At 44.2% G+C, this 15514-nt stretch overlaps 1 protein-coding gene across 2 annotated transcripts in view; it reads right to left on the reverse strand.

Annotated features, from left to right (window-relative positions):
• The window catches only part of LOC120574739 (myosin-11-like), a 45583-nt gene that overhangs the window by 3656 nt on the left and 26413 nt on the right, over positions 1-15514 (reverse strand). For both annotated transcript variants that reach the window (XM_039825159.1, XM_039825158.1), the window contains exons 20-40: positions 14650-14758; positions 13946-14077; positions 13654-13860; positions 12788-12925; positions 12578-12701; positions 11842-12013; positions 11153-11365; positions 10814-10958; positions 9929-10135; positions 9181-9285; positions 8274-8426; positions 7874-8122; positions 7441-7653; positions 6624-6836; positions 5314-5475; positions 4551-4679; positions 4321-4409; positions 3765-3888; positions 2129-2337; positions 1167-1275; positions 911-1083 (exon numbers count right to left, since the gene is read on the reverse strand). In XM_039825159.1, coding sequence (XP_039681093.1) covers positions 911-1083; positions 1167-1275; positions 2129-2337; positions 3765-3888; positions 4321-4409; positions 4551-4679; positions 5314-5475; positions 6624-6836; positions 7441-7653; positions 7874-8122; positions 8274-8426; positions 9181-9285; positions 9929-10135; positions 10814-10958; positions 11153-11365; positions 11842-12013; positions 12578-12701; positions 12788-12925; positions 13654-13860; positions 13946-14077; positions 14650-14758 — 3375 coding nt within the window. The remainder of the gene's footprint in view (positions 1-910; positions 1084-1166; positions 1276-2128; positions 2338-3764; positions 3889-4320; positions 4410-4550; positions 4680-5313; positions 5476-6623; positions 6837-7440; positions 7654-7873; positions 8123-8273; positions 8427-9180; positions 9286-9928; positions 10136-10813; positions 10959-11152; positions 11366-11841; positions 12014-12577; positions 12702-12787; positions 12926-13653; positions 13861-13945; positions 14078-14649; positions 14759-15514) is intronic.

The following is a 15514-nucleotide window of genomic DNA, read 5'->3' on the forward strand; positions in this document are numbered from 1 at the left end:
AAAGAAAATTGGTGTCCTCAAAAGGTTGTATTTTTCCTCATTTCTTTAAATTAAGGCATTAAGATCAATTTCCAAAAGATGATTTTTTTATTCCTCTTTTTAGTCAACTTTAGCATATGAGTGTAAACTTATGAGTGCCACTGTAATTAGGATTACCTGTTTATTTTATCTATGCAAAACTATTATGTTTCAGGTGGACCTAGATGTTTCTAATAGTCTAACATTTTAAGCAATGATACTGTTCTGACAAACGGACTGACTTTTTAATTGCAATATTAAATTGATAAGCAGTACATGGACAAACAAAACAGCAGCTAACTGTAAGTGTTAATTTGATGTGTTTCTAGTCTTTTTCTTGGTGCCTCGCTACATCTTCCATACATTTATTTTAAATTCTATTTCCTATGTCTTTTCATCAATTGATTATTTGTTTAGTTTGTAAAATAAAAAAAACCCATATCTTCAGGTGACCCAAAGATATTCTATCTCCACCAAGGAGGTTATGTTTTCGGTTTGACAGATTTTCATGAAACTTACATACATACACCCATTACATTTTGGAGATGGTCCGTATCACGGGGCCAACACAAATTATTTGTCTCTTTTGCTAACATTGCGACATGTGGCGTTTGTGCCGCATTCATGCAAATGAGTTCTGGACTAGGAACATTCACACTGCATTAATGTTGTGAGATAGGGCATGCCTTGTCAGAGGTCTGCACTCAGCAAATCTTCACATCTGAGAAGCTGCTTAAAAAACAACTCCGCACAAATGGCCACTAGTTGCCATGGTAATGTCACGCAGAGATTCCAAACCAAAATGGGATCAGAAGTGTTTTCACATGGCTCCGGTATAGGAGCTTTCAAACGCCAGAGCAGTGTGAATGCGTCCCAGAGTAGAGTGGGGTACCTGAGTTTGCTCCGGAGCGAAGCCATGTCTCTGCTGAGCGTGTCGTTGGCCTCGGTGGCCTCGTCCAGCTCCCGCTGCAGCTTCCTGCGAGCGGCTGCCATGCGCTGAGCCTCCTCCTCCGCCTCCTCCAGCTGGTGCTTCAGCTGCTTCACCCGCACGTTGCCCTTCTCCGCCTGCACACAAGCACATATGGGACTGTGAAGGCATCATGAATGACAGTGCCATTATGCCTTCGTTACTCCAGAGTTAGGCCTACCTGGTCTTTGTACTGCTGCGCCTGCTTCCTCTCGTCCTCCATCTGGATGGTCAAATCCTTCAGCTTCTTCTCTTTCTGACGCAGATTCTTGCCGTTGGCCTGACGCTCTCTACACGACACATCAAATCATCACCATTATATCATTTATAATAATTATTAAAAAAATAGGACTGGACGCGCGCAACTCAGTTAGACACTTAGAAAGCTTTGAAGGCTGGGTGCTGGATCCTAAACGTGAATAATCATAAATAAAGCTACTAGGACAGCACTCCAATTTGATAGTTCATTGCCACACAGTGGACGTTTCGGGCAGCGGCCTTCCTCAGCGTGTGCACAGGCAACTCCAACCAATACTCCCCACTCAGCAACAAGGTGGGTTTCATTCTACAACCAATACTCCCCACTCAGCAACAAGGTGGGTTTCATTCTACAACCAATACTCCCCACACAGGTGGAGTTAATGCTCCACAACTAGCACGTCAATCCCAACGGAGGGAGCCGCAACCAATCCAGATCAGGGTTAGTAAACAAACCACAACATGAATAAGTGGTGAAAAATAATTGAATTAGTAAACTTAAACCAAACTAAAACTACATAATCAGGCCAATAATCCAAGTAATAATTATAGCACTTTTCAAGACAAAAGTTATTAAGTGCTTTACGTGGTTGAACCAGGAATAAAACATTTTAGCACCACAATGAGGCAAATGAAAACAGACAAATGATAATCAATAAAGAAAATGATTAAGATAGAAACAATAAAACAGCTAAGAGAGCCAAAATGTTATTAATAAATACAAATATTAATAAAAAGCTTTTTTTTTTTTTAAACATAGGTTTTAAGAAGTCTTCTTTCTTCTCTAAACATGATTTTTACTTATTTGGGTCTCTTTGTTGTACTGCTTAAATTCTAGTAGGAAATTAACTTTCGGAACTCAAGTTTCCCACCATGCACCAGTACCTGCTCTCAATCTCCAGCTGCTCCTCCGCCTCTCTCAGCTTGGCCTCGAGGGCGGCGATGGAGGCTTTGAGTTTGGAGCGGCCCTGGCCCTCCATCTCCTGCACCTTGGCCTTCAGCTCTCGGTTCTGCCTCTCCAGCTGCTGCCTGGATCCCTCGCGGCTCTGGGAGGTGGAGCGCTCCGCCGCCAGCTCTGCACCCAGCTGCTCCACCTGCGCCACAAAACCAAAGGAGACATGAGAAAGAAACATGAAGAGGAAGGAACTTCGCTTCCATGCTATGGAAACAGCGCTTAGATCCCAGGTTAGGCTTTGCTAAAGCCTCTCCACTCTGGACCAGGGGTGTAACGATACATCGATCTGGATCGACATATTCATTCAATCCTCAACGACCCAATATACAAAGTGAAAATACCGATACATATCATCATTTAAAGTGATGGTTCGGAGTAATTTCACCCTAGGGTCCTTTGCACCATGACCTCGAGCCAAACACCCCCCCAGAAGCTTTTTTCACCTGGGTCGAACATTGGGAGAGTTAGCTAGAGTAGCGTTATCAGCTGAATAGCTTAGCGCAGGGGCTAATGGATCCGAAGTGTCTCTTAACATTACCCCACTAATAATGCCCGAAATGATACCAAACGTCTACAGTAGTACAAATAGGTTATGCACTCAAACGATGGATTGTAAAATTTGTAAGTACACCAGAAGTTTATGTAAATAACACTTCTGCTCTCTGCTGCTGCTGTTACTACTGGGCAGTAAGAGTGCTTAGGGACATCTACAAATTACAACACCGAAAAGAGATGCAACAAAAATATTTATTAATTTAATGATTAAATAAGGTAATGTCTCCAAACTTACCTCAATTATTACTTGTCTCCTGCTAGTTATACTACAGCACTTACTTTAAAAAATAAGTTAAATTAAAAAATATTTTTTGCATCTCTTTTCGGTTGTATGTATACTGTAGCGGCCCTAAGCACTCGTCTCACACACAACAACAACAGCAGAGAGCAGAAGCCAGCAGGCAAGTGTTATTTACATAACCTTCTGTTATACTTACAAACTTTACAATATCGTTTTATGAGTGCATAACCTATATATACTAGTTAACCTTTGGTATCATTCGGCATTTTGGTAATGGGATAATGTTAAAACATTCGAATCCATTAGCCTCTGCGCTAAGCTATTCAGCTGATAACGCTACTCGCTTAACTCTCCCAATGTTAGCCGTGAAAAGCTTTTCTGAAGGTGTTTATTTCGAAAGGTGGAGACCTAGGGTGAAATTACTCCGAACCATCACTTTAAGATGTGCCTTTATTTTGAAATTCCCGCTTTATATTTACTCTTTTTTATTAAAAAGAGTAGTTAGTTTTTAATTGAAATGTCTCGACGAGCTCAGTAATGGAATTGTGAAATAATATATTGCAATATACTGCACCTTGGCAGTGCCCAGGAGGTGAACTGGCATCTCTCCAGCTACCAGTCCACACTCTATACTTTGGTCCGTACGGGGACTTGAACCTGCGACCCTCCCAACCCAACTCCCTACGGACTGAGCTACTGCCACCCCCGATCGTCGTCCAAAGAATGGATATAATATGGTATGGTGATTTACAGCCCTACTCTGGGCCTACCAGCTGCTGGCTCTTCCTCAGCCGGTCATTGAGGCTCTCCACGTTGGCCTGCTCCTCCTCCAGCTCCTCCTCCAGCTGGCTGATCTTAGCGTCCAGGCGACGCTTCTCATCCGACATTAGCGATCTGAACACAACGAGGAGGACGGAGGGAAGGTTGGAAAGTAAATCTGATTAGAGAGGACAATCACATTTTCATTGTGGATCGCAAGACTTTTTCTTTCTTCTACTCACAAGAATATATATTTCTGATGGGAAAATAATAAGTTGCGAAAAGAAAAGTTATATCTTTACAAACCAATGGGTAATTTAAATTCAAACATCTAGATTGAATTGTACTTTCTATTTGCTGTTAGCATCACAAAACTTGGATTCCTTCCGATGTTTACAATCTGATGACTCTGCCAATAATCTAATAAAAATCCCAAATAATAGATAGAAAAAATCTGATATCGCAACAACTATTGGCTACATTTTCAATGAAAATTCATGGTGCCCAGGGGAAATGTCCTAATAATTTTGGTGTCCATCTCGTGTGTTAATAACATAAGACACCCACTTTCCAGAAGAGTTACTGGCCAGCTCTTCAGACAGCTCGTCTCTTTCTGCCTCTGCCTGCTTACGAGCTCTCTCGACTGCTGCCAACATCTGGACAGAGAAACACAAATGAAGATCATGTCATCTCTCCCTAAGGTCAACAACAACTTAAACATGTTCGTGTCACAATTGCTGGAAAACAACAAGCTCATATTGTGAAGCTGCGGTGTAAGAAGGCACCACAGGCGTCACCTCGTGCAGCTGGACGATGTCCGCCTCCATGGCCTTGGATCTGCGCTCAGACTCTCTGGCTGAGGCCAGGACCTCCTTCTGGGCCGCCCGCGAGTCCTCCAGGTCCCTCTGGAGATCCTTCACCTGGCCCTGTGACCAGAACGGAGCAGGTCATGCAGGCTTGTAAATATATCTGACGCAGGTTGACTCTTGTAGTTTAGTAACTGAGTAACCACTCGAACAAGAGAACAAAACAAAAAACGCGGTATGTAACATGTCAAATTCATGATGTCAAATACTCGATCAAAACGAGAATTGTGCAGCTTTAGTTGCACTGAGGCTAATCTATATCCACGACGTTCCACTTCCGGGATAGCTCCGTTGCCGTAGGAAATTCCGCCGAATTTCACTCTTTTCAGCCGGATGTCAGTTGCCTTCCGTTTTGTTTGTGTTGGAATTTTAAACTTTGCCGGATTTCTGAGGACAATGGTTAACTGCTCCTCAGATCTCTGCGGGGTAAATCCAGACAGTTTTCTGTTGCACGACTAAAAACAACCTTTGAACATACACATTCCACCAAAACAAGTTCCTTCCCGAGGCTATTTTGCAGCGGCACCGTGGCTTTTCCCGGTGCTTAGCGCCGCCCATGACGATTGTGATTGGTTTAAAGAATAAACCAGAGCACGTTTTTCTCCCATCCCAGAATGCTATGTGGACTAGCCAGACCCTCCTCCGCTGCGCTGTGGAGGAGGGTCTGGCAAAGCGAGACTACTTTGAGGCTGACCTGGATCTTGCGGAGCTGCTTGACGGCTTCGTCGCGCCCCCTGCTGGTGGCCTCCAGTTGGTCCTCCATGTCCTTCAGCTCCCCCTCCAGCTTCTTCTTGCTGCCCGATGCCTGACCTCGCTGCTTCCTCTCCTCCTCCAGCTCCGCCTCCAGCTCACGCACCTGATGGAGTGACAGCAGGGAGAACAGTTAGACATACTGTCATTTTACTCTTTATTTTAGTTTGATTTATTCGATTTTATAACAATGTGGGTGAGTACACACACTGTCCAAACTACAAATTCATTTAAAAAGGTGCCATATTGTAAAGAGAGTTTTTTTTTTAATTATAAAATCAGGTCGAGCTGCTGCGAAGATAGCAAAAATCCATAGAGAAATGCACACAACCCGTAATCCAAAGCTGGGCCTTTTAAAGAGCCATCAGGACTTCTGTACGGTTGTAATGTCAGATCTATCTATCTATCTATCTATATCTATCTATCTATCTATCTATCTATCTATCTATCTATCTATCTATCTATCTATATCTATCTATCTATCTATCTATATCTATCTATCTATCTATCTATCTATCTATCTATCTATCTATATATATATATATATATATATATATATTCCCCAGCTGCAGTAATGGTGCAGAGACTCTGATGCTGAAGACCCGGAAACGTTGACCAATCGGAGCACTCGTTTTGGGAGGGGGGGGGCTTAAAGAGACAGGCGCTAAAACGGAGCGCTTCAGACAGACTGTATAAGAAAAATGTGAACATTTAATCTACCATATTCAAATTGCATTTATATACTATTTCTAAGAGTATTATCCACTTTATTCACTTTGCCTTCATGCATAATATCTGCACAAGCTAAAATCATACTAGAATAAAAAGCTGTGTGACCTGTGAAAACTGAGGATGGAAGCAGCAAAACTAGTTGTTAGGACACACCAGAGAACAGAAGGAGATAAGGAAACATGAAACTTCCCTTCCAGCAGCATGATCAGGGCCATGTTCAGCCCGTAGCAACACGTTTTTTAAAACGCTGCAAAACGCGTTGCACACTCTGCTGTGTGCGCAAGCGCTCTGCCTTTTTATCACCACGGGTTTACGGACACGTCTCTGCTGATTGGGTATCACCTGTGACTAAATGAGAGACACACCCACCAAACGAGAGAAAACATAACTCAAAGCTGTTGCACGCCGTTCCGAGGAAACGCGTCGTTCAACCAGGAAACCGTAGCAAAAACGGTGCACAGCGTTTTAAGATTGAACGTGCCCCAGATCTTGCGTTAAGAGCAGCAGCAGGTTGTACTCAGCCTGTTTGAGCAGCTGCTTCCTCTTCTCCTCGCCCAGCTCATCGCGGGCGTGCAGCTCCCTCTCGTGCTGCGCTCGGAGAGCCTGAGTGTTGACGTCCAGACGCAGCTTGGCGTCCTCGGCCACCTGCAGCTCGTCCTCCAGCTCCTCCATCTGCGTCCTCATCTCGTCCACGATGGCCTCCAGGCCGCGCTTGGCCTTCTCCAGGTCGTGGACCTGACGGAGAACCGAGAGAGGATAATCAATCAATCAATCAACATTTATTGATATAGCGCTTTACAGCAACCAGCAGGTATCCAAAGTACTTTACATCAAGGACCAAGAATAAAACAACATACTATACAATAAAAAGAATAAAACATAGAATACAGTAAAATCAGAAAAGGTTGCATAAAAACAGGCGAAAGAAAGGGAAAATGTCACAGCTCTGCTATGTATTGAAAGTCATTCTAAGAAAAATTATGGTTCGAGTTTGGATTTTAAAGTGAGTAATAATGCGAATATCAGCAGGTAACTTGTTCCAAAGTCTTGGGACAGCAACTGCAAAAGCACAATCATCCCATAATTTCTACCTTTACCTTGGGACTTCTACAATGAGTTGATTGGATGACCGTAATGACCCGTTGTGCTGGCAAAGGGTTAAAATCTCAGACAAATACGGCGAGGCCAGGCCATTTAAGGCCTTAAAAACAAATGTTAAAATTGATTCTGAAATGCACCGGGAGCCAATGGAGAGTGTAGAGAACAGGGGCTAAGATCAGAAAAGATGTCAAAGAAAATAAAAAAAATAATTTGTTCATGTTCAGATGTTTCCTCTTACACTCTTCCCCACGTCATCCTTGGAGCTGATGAGGTCCTCCATGTCAGCTCGGAGCCCCTTCATGGTCTTCTCCGCCTCCTCCAGAGCGCCCTGGTTTTCCTCCAGCGCTCTGGCCAGAGCCAAGACCCGCGTTTCCTTCTCCCTCGCCTCCGCCTCCGCCCGATCCCGCTCCTCCGCAAACTTACAGGACACGGCGCGCTCCTCTGCCAGCATCTGACGGACATGAAGACAGAGGAGTTCACCGGAGATTAGATGTGAATGTAAAATGAACAGAAAGTACATCTGCACTGAGGGAAGTTTTTTATGTAGGAATGTTTGGAGTGTTTTAAAATGTCTTTCAATGTAAATGACGGGGAACAAAAATACGTAGTAAATGAAGTGTATGTGAAGTTAGACAAAGCTAGGTAAATATCTCCCAGAGTTGCCGTCAGACCTGATCAAACTTCTTCTGCTTCTTCTCCAGGTTGGAGACGAGCTGCCGCTGGCTGTCCAGGTCCATGAGGACGTCCTCCAGCTCCTGCTGCATCCGGCCGCGGCTCTTCTCCAGCTTGTCGTAGGCCGACGCCTTCTCCTCGTAGTCGCTGTTGGCCGCCTCCAGCTCGCGCTGCAGACGCTTCTTCCCCTCCTCCAGCGCCTCCACAGTGCCCGACATCTCGTCCAGCTTCTTCTTGGAGTCCGACAGCTGACGGGAGGTGAAACAGCGAGAGCTTACAGGAGTTTGTCAGGTTTATACATGGGTGCTACCTTTCGGTGTTTGGGACGCCGCTGATTGTTCTCCGACTGCCTCGTGACTTGAACGGCGCACATTTCATAATCTGTCTGAATGTACTGACCTGCATGTTGAGGCTAGAGACCTGCCTCTCCACGGCCCGCTTGGCCTCTGTCTCCTCCTCCAGCTGCTCCATCAGGCTGTTCCTGTCCTCCTCCGTCTGACGCAGACGTCCAGACAGATTCAGCTTCTGTCGGGTCTCCTCCGACAGCAGCTCCTGGAGAAGAAGATCGAGGAGAAAAAGAGGTTTATCCGCCAGACAGAAATATCTACCTATGGTGAGTGAAATGTTGCACCTTCATGGTCCTAAGAAGACAAACCCCACTGACTTTGGTGATCCCCTGAACCCTCCAGCACCACCAGTGGGTCAAGGTTTTCACTTATTCAGGGAAATGTCTCAAAATCTACGTGAAGGATTGGCACCACATTTTGTACAGTCAGTCATCAGATGATGATTTGAAACCAAAATTAGCTAATTAGCAAATACTAACATACTACATACTAACCAGCACCCCCAGGAACAGCGCTCAGCCTTTCAACAATCCCCCCCCCTGCGGCCCAGAAAGGATTTTCCCCATAGGGTCTCCATTGTAAAAAACGTCTGTAAAACTGCTGCCAGGACACCTCCAACTGCAAACAAGGCCAGCGGGAGAAACCCTACTGCACATGTTCAGTGGGCCGCATATCACGGAAGTAAACCCGGAAGCATAGAAACCTTTTTTGGCGTATACGCCACTTAGCGACTCTCATAGGAGGCTCCGCCATGAAGGCTGTATCCAGGTCATATAATACATCCATGATACCAACTTGCTAAACAAAGATGATGAACATGGTAAAGATCAGACCTGCTAAACATGAGCATGTCAGCATTGTCATTGTGAGCATGTTGGCACGCTAATGTTAGCTCAAAAGCAGACCAACAACTTTATAAAGTGGTGTGTATGTGTGTGTGTGTGTGTGGTGTCCCTCACCTGTGCATCCTGGAGCTGGGAGGACAGACTGGAGACGTCTTTGCTCAGCTTGATGTTCTTTCCTTCTGCCTCGTTCAACAGACCCGTCACACTGTCCAGCTCCGTCTGGAGGAGGCAAAGAGAAGGAAAAGCAGATAGAAGGTAGAGGGATAGAGACAAAGAGACAGATGGAGGAAGGGTGACCATTGAATTTGCTCTATATTTTCTAGTCTACATGTAATTAAAATCAGGACTAACACATCACATTTAACAAAGACGAATGCTGGTTGAACTTAGAGCTGTGAAGATTAATCGATCAATTGATTAGTTGTCAACTTTTAAATTAATCGCCAACTATTTTATAACGATTAATCGGTTTGAGTCCTTTTTTCATTAAAAAAAAAGGGTAAGAATTCTCTAATTAGAGCTTCTTAAATGTGAATATTTTGTAGTTGCTTCACTCCTCTGTGACAGTAAACTGAATATCTGTGAGTTATGGAAAAAACAAGACATTTCAGGACGTCCTCTTTGGCTTTGGGAAACACAGATTTTCACAGATTTTTATAGACCAAACAACAAATCGATTAATCGAGAAAATAATCGACCGATTACTCGACTACAAAAATTATCCTTCGTTGTTAGTTTTCAGTTGGCCACTGTTTAACTTTCAGTGTATTTACCTTGACACATGTACAGCATATATTTGGATACAAGCAGGCTTTGATATATGGTGCTTCAGTGTTGATTTGTCAGTGTTTTTGTGACTCACAGTCAACTTGGAGACTCGCTCCCCGAGCTCGGTCCTCTGCCGCTCGCTCTCGTTGAAGCGCGAGTTCAGCTCGTTCAGCTGGCCCTCCACCTTCTTCTTCTTGTGCTCCACGTCCTGTTTGGCGCTGGCGAGGGATCGCAGGTCAGCGCTCAGATCTGCAGACTCCTTCTCCAGAGCCTGCTTGGCTTTCTCCAGACCAGCTCTCACCTGGGCGGAGAGACGTGGAGCTAAGTGAGGGACTGAGTCCGCCTCAGTATGTTTTTAAAAATGTATTGGAAGTGCACTGGTCACATATAAGGGAGACGTTTTTTTTGTAAATTTTCACATTCATCTCTCATCATTATTTATCATTACTTAAATACGTATGCATTAAGGTCATACCATGTTTTTTACTGCTGCTTTAATATCTGCAACAACAAAAAATAAAAAGTTTTGTAACTAGAAATTTTAAAATGTCAATCAACTCATGGAAGGTTAAAAGATTTTTTTCAATTTTCTGAGATTATAAAAACTAAACAACTAACCTAAAAAAATCTAATGATTAATCGATCAAAACAAGTTAGTTGCAGCCCCAGTCCCTATAAACGCTGTTGACAGTGTGTTCTGTGTTTAATTTCTGTGAGCACCACAACTAAATTCTATTCATGTCTATTGTATTTCGGGGTGAAAGCAGAAATCTCAAAACCGTCTCAAAGTCCAGATAAAAGTCAGAAAATAGAGTGAATTGCAAATCAGTCCAGACCGGACAGTGTTTCGCTTATATATTATTATGATATTTTTATGTGTTTAAGTGTGTTTTTGAGTACGTCTGCACTAGAAGTGTGTGTGTGTGTGTGTGTGTGTGTGTGTGTGTGTGTGTGTGTGTGTGTGTGTGTGTGTGTGTACCCTCTTGGCCTGCTCCAGCTGCTCAGTGAGCTCCTCCACAGCCTGGCTGTGTTTCTGTCTCAGGTCCTGGACTTGGGCCTCGTGGCTCCGCCCCTCGTCCTCCATGGCTTTCTTCAGCATGCTCACCTCCTGCTCACGCTTGGCCCTGTCAGTCACACATATACACACCACATCACCAAGACACATCCAACAGCGACACGGCCGACAGGTTTGGCTTACACATGTCCACTTGTATGCAGGTTACACTGTTATCTAGTCCTCTGTTTGTATTAGAATGTGTCGACCAATCAGGTACCGGTACCGCACATGTAGGAAACATCAGATCATAGCTAATCAGACCTTAGCTCTTGCTGGGCGGCGGTGGTACCCAGGCTGTCCTCCAGCTCGGTGCGCAGAGCGTTCAGCTCCTCTCCGAGGTCCCGCCGGGCCGCCTCCACCTTCCCCCTGGCCGCCCTCTCCGCCTCCAAGTCCTCCTGCAGCTCCGAGAGCAAAACCTCCAACTCCCGAACTCGCTTCACTGCCGACCCACGCTGGTTGCACTCCTCCTCCAAACTGTGCACACAAAATAAGGTTCTGATAAAGTTTCTAATATATACCACATCCGGCTCTTTTAATTTCAGGAGTTTCATTATTGTCTGGGTGAAAATGTCTTTCTAGGATCAGCTACCATAAGGATACGGAGGACATGTGCTATTGTTTTTCTCGTAAAAAAGAATTTAGTTTTAGCAACTTTGGGGGAGTTTTTCTACAGTCAGAATTTTAGCGCTCCTATTCAAGTTTATGGTCTGCTTGTTTAACGCTTGTTTGGTCAATTGCTCTTAAACACATTTAGAGAGGATTTTAATTGCCATTTTTTATTATCAATTCTTATCATTTTGGTGCTGATGATTTTCCTTTGGTGCTGGCTAAAACCTCTTTGGGGGGGGGGTCGCCAAAAATGTCTATGCAGGAAAAACCCTGTATCGTCACTATGGTCATTCTGTCCAACAGTGTGTTGTTGTCGGCTGTCGTGAACATCGTGTGCTTACCGGGCCTGCGTGGCCTGCAGCTCCTCTTCCTTGGCGGCCAGCTGGGCTCGGAGTTCGGCCAGTTGGGCCTGCAGGTCGGCGTGCTGCTCCTGCAGGTCGCCCAGCTCCGCCTCCACCTTCCTCTTGGCCTTCTCCATGTCCAGGCGACCCTTCTCCTCCTTCTTCATGCGCACTGCAGGAGGTTGGGGTTATGGGAAAAAATAATTGTTAGGTCAATTTGTTATTAAGAACTCTAAACTTCCTGCAATTAATATCACTTGCCACCTTTACAATACACTTTCATTTTTCTTGTTGGAAACGTGCCGAATCATCCTAGAAGATGAATGAAATTTGAGTTCTCAGCCATATACAATATTTTAAATCTTCTAGGCTAAATCTCATTTATAAATCCAAATTTACAGGTAAAAAGTCTGACTTTGTTATATATTTATAAAGGAGCTCATAGACTTGATTTCTGTTTCTCTAAATTCTGTAAATATAATAATGATAATGTAATAATATTTCCTCTGCACACCTTATATGTGCTTTGTATTTATTGTATTACACACAAGGATATTGTCCTTGTTCGTTTATTTAATTACAGAAAAGAGAAAAACTCAAATGAAAATAAAATAAAAACTTCTGATTGACAGTTTTTGATTAGTAAGACCAAGGTCAATACATTATTAGCTGTCCTCTTCTATATATCTAAACAGATGTGAGTAAAACTGAATGGAGGAGTATTTTGCTGACTGACACTCCAGGTCTGAGATCATGGACTCGTGTTTGGTCTTGAGTTTGGTCAGGTTCTTGGACTTCTCCTCCTCCTCTGCCAGGTTAGAGCTCATGTCAGCCAGCCGCTCCTCCAGAAGCTTTCGCTCCTGTAGACACACAAGAGCACAGTGTGTGTTACTGTGTATTACAACACAGACCACACCACCAGACCAAACTGCTAAACTCTTTCTACCTTCTGCAGTTTGTTATTCTGGTCCTCCATCATCAGAATGTCCTCCTCCATTTTCTTGACTTTTCCCTCCACTGACACTTTCTCCATCTGCAGCTTCTGACGAGCGTCTTCCTCCTCTGCTATGTGGGCCTCCATCAGCTGCAGAGAAAAGCATCAGGTGTGGTGGAATATAGGTGAAAAATAGAGCATGTAACAAAATAAAAAAGGGTGCAGCATGTTTGTTCTATTAATTTATTAATGTTATTCTATTTTACGGTTATGGTAAGCGAAGGATGTGCAATATCTGGTAGGGCATTGGTGCAATATTTTTGATTTGATAGTGAGTGCGTAATATATATGACATTGTGCAATACATAAGTTATTGATCACAGTATGATCTAATGGGAAAAGTGCAATATCTGGGTAGAATATATGTAGAATATGAGGGGGACGATGTGCAGTAGCTTCTCTTTCTTGTGTGTGTGTGTGTGTGTGTGTGTGTGTGTGTGTGTGTGTGTGGGGGGTTCGGTTACACTTTACTTGAAGGTATCTACATAAGAGTGACATGACACTGTCATGAACGTGTCATAAACATTATAAACAAGTCATAAACGTTTATGACGTTTCTGTCGCAAGTGTCATTCGGTTTTTGTCATGACAAGTTAGGGTTAAGGTTCATGTGTTCATGTCACTGTTATGTAGATACCTTCAATTAATGTTTTACCCAAATTTCTCCTAAAGGAGACAAAGGTGTATCTTATATTACTGAACATTTTTGATTATGTACTTCATTTTAGAAGATTAGTTATTAAGATGACAATGTCAATTAATCCCTAATGAGATACTCTGTCTCATAAGACTGTGTAATAATAATAAGTTGTGTGGACCTGCAGCTGCTGCTCCATCTCCTTCTTCTCATTGTGCAGGGCGTTGCTGCGGTCCTCCTCCTCCTCCAGCCGAGACTCCATCTCGTGCAGCACCTCCTCCAGCTCCTGCTTCTTGGCCTCCAGCCGCACCCTCATCTCCTCCGCCTCAGCGTACAGCTCCGTCTCCGCGTGCAGCTTCATCTCCAGCTGGGCTCGCTCCTCCATCAGCTACAAACACACACTCCTGTCATTTATGGAACTTTTAAGATAATAAAAAAATAAAATAAAAGATAAAGAGCTGCATTTCTTTCACCTGGGTGTGTTTCTGGGAGATGTCCTTCAGCTCGGTCTCCACCTTGGCCGCCACCTCCTTCGCTGCCTTTAGCTCCTCATCTTTCTGACCCATTTCTTCTTCTTGTCGGGTGACCTGCAGCAGGGGCTTCACCTGAACCACGGACAGACCCGTCACACATCCACAACTCAGCCTGGCTTTATTTTCAATATACAGTTCATGGTTTCATCTCATTTACAGGAAATGTTTTTAAAGGTATAATATGGAACCGGTTTTCCTAAAAATACAATTTACAGACTAATACAGAAGTAATCCCTCTCAATCATCACTTATGACCCACTAGAAGTGCGTGGTGGCGTCTGTATCTGCAGAGACCCTGCCCTCTGCCTGGATTCTCTCTTTTCTTTTTGGTCAGTCTGGACATTTATGGGCGTCAATAAAGAGCCTTTGGGCCCCACATGGGTGTGTAACCCCCAGGCAATAACAGCATGCAGGCTGTGCAGCCCTCTCGTTCCAAACTGCTGCTTTGCCCCTCAGTGTCTCAAATCGACGCACACATTTAACTGACACACAGAACCAGACAGGACAAAACTCTGCGTTCACTTATAATCCTGAGGAGTGCAAGTGTTTATCAGTGCTTTAGAACATAACCTCCGTGAAAAATAGCTTGCTCTGATTCCCTGCTTTTTTAAGAGAGTGCGAGTGTGAGTGTGTGTGTGTGTGACCTTGGTAAAGAGCCTCCACCACTGCCAGTTCTTGAGTTTGAGGTAGCAGGCGCAGTTCCTCTGGATCACCTTCATGGCGGTCAGTTGCTGCTGACGTTTACTGAAAGCTCTGACAACACACAAAGAAAGATTAACTAAGCAGCAAGAGCTGGAAGAAGTACTCAGTCAGATCTAGTAATAAGTACATGTAGCATACTACAGTGTAAAAGTACTCTGTTACAAGTAAAAGCCCTGCAAATTTTACTTGGGTAAAAGCATTAGCATCAAAATATACTTAAAGTACCAAAAGTGAAAGTATTCATTATGCAGAATATATATTATATTACTGGATTGTAATTATTGATGCATTCATGTGTTCATCTCTATAATGTTGCAGCTGGTAAAGGTGGAGCTCAGTTTAACTACTTTATATACTGTACTGCCGGGTAATTTGTGAATGTCCCCCCAGGATCAATACAGTTTGATCTTAATCTATAAAAATACATCATGATTCATTTGATTGTCCATCCATCCATCTTTGTCCGCTTATCTGGTATTGGGTCGCGGGGGTAGCAGCTCCAGCAGGGGACACCAAACTTCCCTTTCCCGAGCCACATTAACCAGCTCCGACTGGGGGATCCCGAGGCGTTCCCAGGCCAGGTTGGAGATATAATCTCTCCACCTAGTCATGGGTCTTCCCCGAGGCCTCCTCCCAGCTGGACGTGCCTGGAACACCTCCCTAAGGAGGCGCCCAGGGGGCATCCTTACCAGATGCCCGAACCACCTCAACTGGCTCCTTCCGAGCTCCTCACGGATGACTGAGCTTCTCACCCTATCTCTAAGGGAGACGCCAGCCACCCTCCTGAGGAAACCCATTTCGGCCGCT

Source organism: Perca fluviatilis, chromosome 15 (assembly GCF_010015445.1).
Source record: "Perca fluviatilis chromosome 15, GENO_Pfluv_1.0, whole genome shotgun sequence".
Classification (NCBI taxonomy): Eukaryota; Metazoa; Chordata; class Actinopteri; order Perciformes; family Percidae; genus Perca; species Perca fluviatilis.